The sequence below is a fragment of the Hydra vulgaris genome, chromosome 03, assembly GCF_038396675.1.
Source record: "Hydra vulgaris chromosome 03, alternate assembly HydraT2T_AEP".
NCBI classification, from domain to species: domain Eukaryota; kingdom Metazoa; phylum Cnidaria; class Hydrozoa; order Anthoathecata; family Hydridae; genus Hydra; species Hydra vulgaris.
In genome coordinates, this window is record NC_088922.1 from 26,956,108 (window position 1) to 26,962,960 (window position 6,853).

Below are 6,853 nucleotides of genomic sequence, written 5' to 3' on the forward strand. Positions count from 1 at the left end.
GTCACCTCTTCTTTCCCACTTTCTATAATGGCATTGAATTCAGCAATTTTAAATACAGTTAAAAGATTTCGACATTTTGAAGTCTGGAAATTTAAAGAATTCGTCTAGTTGGCAAATGTCGAAAAAGTGCCCCCTCTTTCCCCTCCCCCCCCCCCTCTTTCAAAAAAAGCTCTTTGCGCTAGTCCCGAACCCAGATTTGGCCACACAGTTAAAAATTCCTGGATCCGCGCCTGCATATATATGTATATATATACATATATATATACATATCAACTTGTTTCTCCGCGCAGCGGCCTTGTTCGCCGAGGTTCGTGTTTCGGAGTTATAGAGTTATAGAGTAACAAAAAATATATATATATATATATATATATATATATATATATATATATATAGAGAGAGAGAGAGAGAGAGAGAGAGAGAGAGAGAGAGAGAGAGAGAGAGAGAGAGAGAGAGAGAGAGAGAGAGAATATTATAGATATAAACTCTATAACCTTAGACATTTATATTAGCAAAAGAAAATGGTTCTGAAGTATTAGTATCAAAACAAAAGTAATAGTATTGCACGATCTGAAGTTCGTGCAATACTATTATTATTGTTTTGATCTCCTTTTTATATATAAGATAAAGGCTTGTCAAAAATAAACAGTTATAAAGTAATTATATTCACCGCTAACTAAATATTTATATATTATATATTTAAATATCTATAATACTAAATATGTTTAAAAAAATTTTTAGAATAGAATACTTACACAATTTTGTAGATACAATAATTTAAAAGTTAAATTATTTAAAACGCGTATTAAAGGGAGTTAATTTATTTCAGATTTAAAAAAAAAATTAAGTAAGTGAACCAAAATTTTATTAGTGTTTTTAAAATCTTTTTCTTATATGAATAATGTATTTTACAGAATAATGTAATGTAAAGTAATACAATTTAAAGTAATACTTTGCGGCAAGCAGACGTGTTTTATTCAGAGGAAACAATTTTTTTTTGTAACTTTAGATTAACTGTTAGATTTTTTTTTCTTTTTTCTTGATAAAAAAAACAAACTATAAAATGAATAAAAAAAAAATATTGATTTGAAAGTTTGAAAGAAATCTAACGAAACGGGGAATACAGATGAAACACAAATATCAAGAAATGTCATTCGCGATATTTTTCATGAAATGTTTTCAAAACAGCAGAAAGATATCTTTAAGCTTATCAGTGGTAACCTAAAAATAACTAACGATAAAATAAATGAGCTACTTAATGAAATACATAAATCAAAACAAATTTGCGACTCTTTAAAAAAAGAAAACGAAAAGGTATACACTAAACTTAAAGAAATTACCGAGAGAGTAAGAATCCTAGAAAAGACAAATAAAGATATCGAAGAAAGCCTAACAGTTACTCAAGACATCCAAAAAAAAAGGTATGCGAATTAGAAAAGAAAATTAAAAACAAAAATAGTATAGGTGAAGAGGAAAAGAATAAATTGTGACAGCTAAAAGATAGACTCAAAAGGAATAATCTTCGCATCGACGGGCTTCCCGAAAACGATCAAGAAACCTGGGATGAAACTGAAAAAAAACTATTAATTTTATTTGAAAACGAATTAAATATTAAGAACGTTGATATCGAGAGTGCTCACAGAGTTGGAAAAAAAGAAGAAAATAAAGCCAGAACAATTGTTGTTAAAATTCTTCATTACGAAGACAAAATAAAAGTACTACATTCATCTAATCGACTTGAAGGATCAGGAATATACATCAATGAAGACTTATCTTTTGAAACAATGGTCATAAAGAAACTCGTAGAAGAAATGAAGATACATTGAAAAATGGTAAATATTCTTCTATAAAATATGATAAACTTATAGTTAGAGAATTTAGGAAAAATAAAGCGAGTGTTTAATTACTTTATCATTTATATTTATTTATCGTTATTTTTTTTCATTTATCATTATTTTTATTATTATTATTACTTTTTTTCTTTTTTTTCAGAAAAATAATAATTTAACAGTTTATAAAAAATACCCTACTTATGAATGAAGATAATGTTACACTTAACTCAGAATTTAATTCATTACAAAATAAAAATAGGATGCTTCTAGATAAGCATTCTGACCCAGATATTAATTTTTTTTAGTAATAACAAAGTATTTCAAAATATTAATATTTTATACTATGACCCTAAAACTGAAAACATGCAAGGACTAGATGCAAATTCATTTTCAATTTTGCATTTAAGTATTAGGTATTTTTCGAAAAATTTTGAAATATTTAAACAATTTTTATGCGAGGTTAAATTTAATTTTAAAATTATTAGTCTCAGTGACACATGGTGTACTGATGAATATATCGAGACAAATACAAATTTTCAGCTATCAAATTATAAAGTGATTCATCAATTTAGAGGATCTGGGCAGAAAGGAGGGGGTTTGTGTGTATTTATAAGTAATTCTTTATCATACAAGCTAAAAAAAAGATTTGTGCTCAACCACTAATAATTGTGAATCATTGTGGGTGGAAATAATAAATAAAACCACAAAAAACATTATCATCCATGTTTTATACAGACCACCTTCTGGCTCAATAAAACAATTCGAAAATCATATTAAAACATAATTAAAAATAAATTAAGCAAAAATAAAAGCATTTATTTTGTAGGTGATTTTAACCTTGACCTGAACATGAGTCATATAAATACAATTATAAATAATTTCTTTAACTTCATATATTAGAAAGGCTATATTCCACTAATTAATAAACCCACAAGAATAACTAGAGAAAACGCAACAATTATAGATCAAATAGTCACCAATGAATCCAAATCAAAAATCAAAACAGGAATATTTAAATGCGACATTTCAGATCACTTCCCTGTATTTCTTATCTTACAAAAATGTGATAACATCTATGCATAAAAAGTTAAAAAAAATACGCGAAATATAAATGAAAAACCCATGAAAAATTTTAATATTCTTTTATCAGATTTAAATTGGGATGACCTCCTTGATATTGAACACACAGATAAGGCATACGACAAGTTTATTGACAAATTACAACAACTTTACAATACGGCTTTTCCTGCAGTTACAAAATGTGTGAAAAAAAACACATGATTAAATCCACGGATAACGCCTGGAATTATAAAGTCGTCAAAAAAAAAGCAGCGATTATATAATAAGTTTCTCAAAAAAAAAAACTTTCAAGAATGAAACTAATTACAAAAATTATAAACGTGTTTTTGAGATGGTTATTAAAAAGTCAAAGAAATATTACTATACCGAGCATTTAATAAAACACAAAAATGATTCAAAAAATACTTGGAACACGATTAAGGAAGTAATTGGCACAAAACAAACTGACAGAAATAGTCTTCCTATAAATCTAAACATTGAAAATAAAACTATTACAAATAAATTTTTAATTGCTGAAACACTTAATCAATATTTTGTCAGTGTAGGTTCCACTTTAGCGTCAATAATAAAAACTACTGAAGTAAACTTTGAGTCATATTTTACTCCTAATAAGACCTCTACGATTGATAATTATGAAATTACTGAAATAGAACTCTTAGATGCAGTATGTCTTTTAAAACTAAACAAAAGTGCGGGGTATTATAATATTAGTAGTAACGTAATTAAAAAATTGATAAAATACTTAACAATCCCTCTTTTGCATATTTTTAATCTATCTTTAAAACTAGGTATTTATCCTGAGAAACTTAAAATTACGAGGGTCATACCTATTTTCAAATTAGGAGACATTTCTAATCCTGAAAATTACAGACCAATTTCAATTCTTCCTTGCTTGTCGAAAATCTTAGAGCGAATTATGTATAACCGAATTTTAACTTTTCTAAATATAAATAATATTCTATATAATAAACAGTTTGGATTTCAGCCCGGGTATTCAACTGACGATGCCATTATTAATATTGTTCACGATATATTTAAAACATTTGACGAAAGTAAGTTTACCCTCGGAGTTTTTCTAGATCTTAACAAAGCCTTTGATACAGTAGGCCAAAGCATTCTTATAAAAAAACTTAAAAGTTATGGAATTAAAAGCACATATTCAGAATGGCTCAAAAGTTATCTAAGCAATAGAAAACAATACATAGCACACGAAGAAGGAAAAACTGATTACTTGACTATAACTTGCGGTGTTCCCCAAGGCTCAATTCTGGGTCCACTATTATTCCTTATTTATGTAAACGACTTCCATAAGTTTTCAAACATTTGAAATTCAGTTTTATTTGCAGATAACACAAATTTATTTTATTCTAATGGAGATGTTAACCTTTTATTTAAAATAGTAAACAAGGAATTTTTAAATCTAGCGGAATGGTTTAAGGCAAACAAGTTGTCCTTAAATTTAAATAAAACTAAGTATACTTTTTTTCATAGAATTCAGGATAAAGAAAATATTCCATTAAAACTTCCTGATCTTTATATTGGTAACTTCCTGATCTTTATATTGGTAAAATAATTAGAGAGTCATCATTAAAGTTTTTAGGAGTGACGAAAACTTGACATGGAGAGAACACATAAGATTGTTAGAAGAAAAAATTTTAAAAAATATTGGCATTCTATACAAAGCTAAGCAATTATTAAATAATCCAAAATATGAACAAATAAACCAAAACTGTTTAAAAATCTTATATTTCTCCCTCATGCATTGTTATATAAACTATGCAAATATTGCATGGTGCAGCTCTAATGTAAGTAAAGTTAAAAAAATGCTTAGAAGACAAAAACACGCTGTCAGAATTATTTCAGGTGTAGGTCGTTTTACACATTCTAAAGAACTATTTAAAAATCATCACATGCTTAATGTTTTTCAGTTGAACCTTTATCAAATTCTTATATTTATGTACAAATTTCATAATAAAGTAACTCATATAATATTTAATACACTTTTCAATAAAATTAACCACGAGTACTCTACAAGATTTTCAAATTATAATTATGAGCAACCTAAAATGCACTATTTGGTTACTAAATTTTCTATTGCCATCAGAGGTCCTAAATTATGGAACACTTTATTAAATAACCAGCTGAAAAATTGTTCTTCACTTTCTCTATTAAAAAAAAAACTCAAACAAAAACTTCTTAACGACGTCTATGAATTAAATTCTTTTTAAGATTCTTTTTTTTTTTTAACAACTATCTTATTAACTGGTCTTTAATTTAAATTTTCCTTAAATTTTCCTATTAACTTATTTTTAATTTTTAGGTGTAATTATTATTATCATTATCTTTTTAATCTTTTTTTACGATTTTCTTTTGAATATAGATTAGTTACTGATCTTAACATACTTGTAAAATTTGTATTTATATTTTATATGGTACAAATTATTTTTATGTTTACATTTTAATGATTGTACATGCATGCTGATGAAAGCATGTCGGGAGTAGTGATAAGGCAAATATTGTCTTCTTTTAGCCCTGGTCATGTAAATTTTATTTATATAAAACGGCATTGTATTCTTTTTTTAATGACGAAATAAAATAAATGAAAAAAAAAAAAAAAATGTATTTTACAGAGTTCCAGAGAAAAGTTCTCTATCAGCTAGCAAATTTGGCAAATGAAATTAAAGATTTAAGAATAGCAGTTGAAATGATAGGTATACCAAATTCTAAGCACATAGAAAGTAGTGAAGTTCCTCTGGAAGTTATTGATGGACCTATTCAGACCTTGAATGGGTATAGAAATTTAGAGGAGCAGTGTGGAATACTTGCAAATAAAGGCACACTTAAAAAGCTTCCATTTCTTCCAAACACTGCTTTATGTCAACTTGGTAAAGTATTAACTTTTTTGTTTTACTAAAATCATATTCAAGTTATAATTCTATTCTTTAATGTACTTCAAATCTTAAACACCATTTAAACTATGAAAATAGTTTTTGAAGGCTATGATACAAACCTATGATACGATGATTAGGGTTTTCAAAGAGCGTAGCGCCATCTGTTTTTGAAATATTTCTAAAAATGTTAGTAGAATATAAAAGTAGTGAAGCAATTAGAACGATTTTATTAATCTATTGGTGCTCTATTTACGGCTCCTTTTGTACCATTGTTATTTTTTTGTACTTAATTTTTTGCATCCACTTGCTAAAATCTTCGGACCCTTAATCCAACATTTAGTGTAAACGTTGATACTGATTTAACTCTTTTTAGAATGTGTAATGAAACGTGATTGTACGTCCACAGTATCGGAAATACATTCATTCATTGGTTCCCATCTTAGAATGGCTCCCTTCCGTAAAGATGAAACTGGAAAAAGTCATTTAAGTGCTCATTTTTTAAATTCTCAAGATGAAGAAGCCTGATTGATCAATTTAAGCAAAAACGATGACGAGGGTTACCATGAAGACGATCTTGATCTTGATGACAATAATGATTATTAAATTGCCATGAGTTTAAATGTATTTTCATCAAACTTAAAAATAAATTAAAAATTTTTTTTTGACGTTAAATTCCTTTATACGTATTTAGCAACGCCTAACTTTATTTGACGTCGAAGTTAAGAAAAGTTAAATGTTGTCTAAATTTAGACAACGATCGTTTTAGATTACTTTTTAGTACTTAGTACAATTGTTTTACAATTTTAAATGCTTAAATGTATAACCGGATATTTTCTTAATACTTTTCAGTATTTAGTATGAGTGTTATACTCATACTAAATACTGAAAAGTAATATAAAACGATCGTTTCATTTATTGCATTCGTAGGGCGTTTAAAACATACATTAAAATGAGTTTAAATTGTGTTTAAAACTAACGTTTAAGTAGAGTTTAAACGGAACATTCAAATAACTTACGTTCTAAACCAAAACAAAACTAAATCTAAACATTTTG

General features: G+C 27.0%; 1 protein-coding gene across 1 annotated transcript; it reads left to right on the forward strand.

The window, feature by feature from the left end:
- Window positions 1-938: 938 nt before the first annotated feature.
- LOC136078056 (uncharacterized) lies at window positions 939-6,465 on the forward strand. Its single transcript, XM_065792811.1, has 3 exons — window positions 939-1,829; window positions 5,540-5,794; window positions 6,174-6,465. The coding sequence occupies exons 2-3, from the start codon at window positions 5,614-5,616 to the stop codon at window positions 6,323-6,325; spliced, it is 333 nt and encodes a 110-aa protein (XP_065648883.1). The 5' UTR covers window positions 939-1,829; window positions 5,540-5,613; the 3' UTR covers window positions 6,326-6,465.
- Window positions 6,466-6,853: the final 388 nt, after the last annotated feature.

Coding starts and splice junctions, on each gene's coding strand:
- LOC136078056 (XM_065792811.1), top strand. CDS start 5,614: ATGATAGGTATACCAAATTCTAAGCACATAGAAAGTAGTGAAGTTCCT. Junction 5,795..6,173: donor CACTGCTTTATGTCAACTTG/GTAAAGTATTAA, acceptor AACTCTTTTTAG/AATGTGTAATGAAACGTGAT.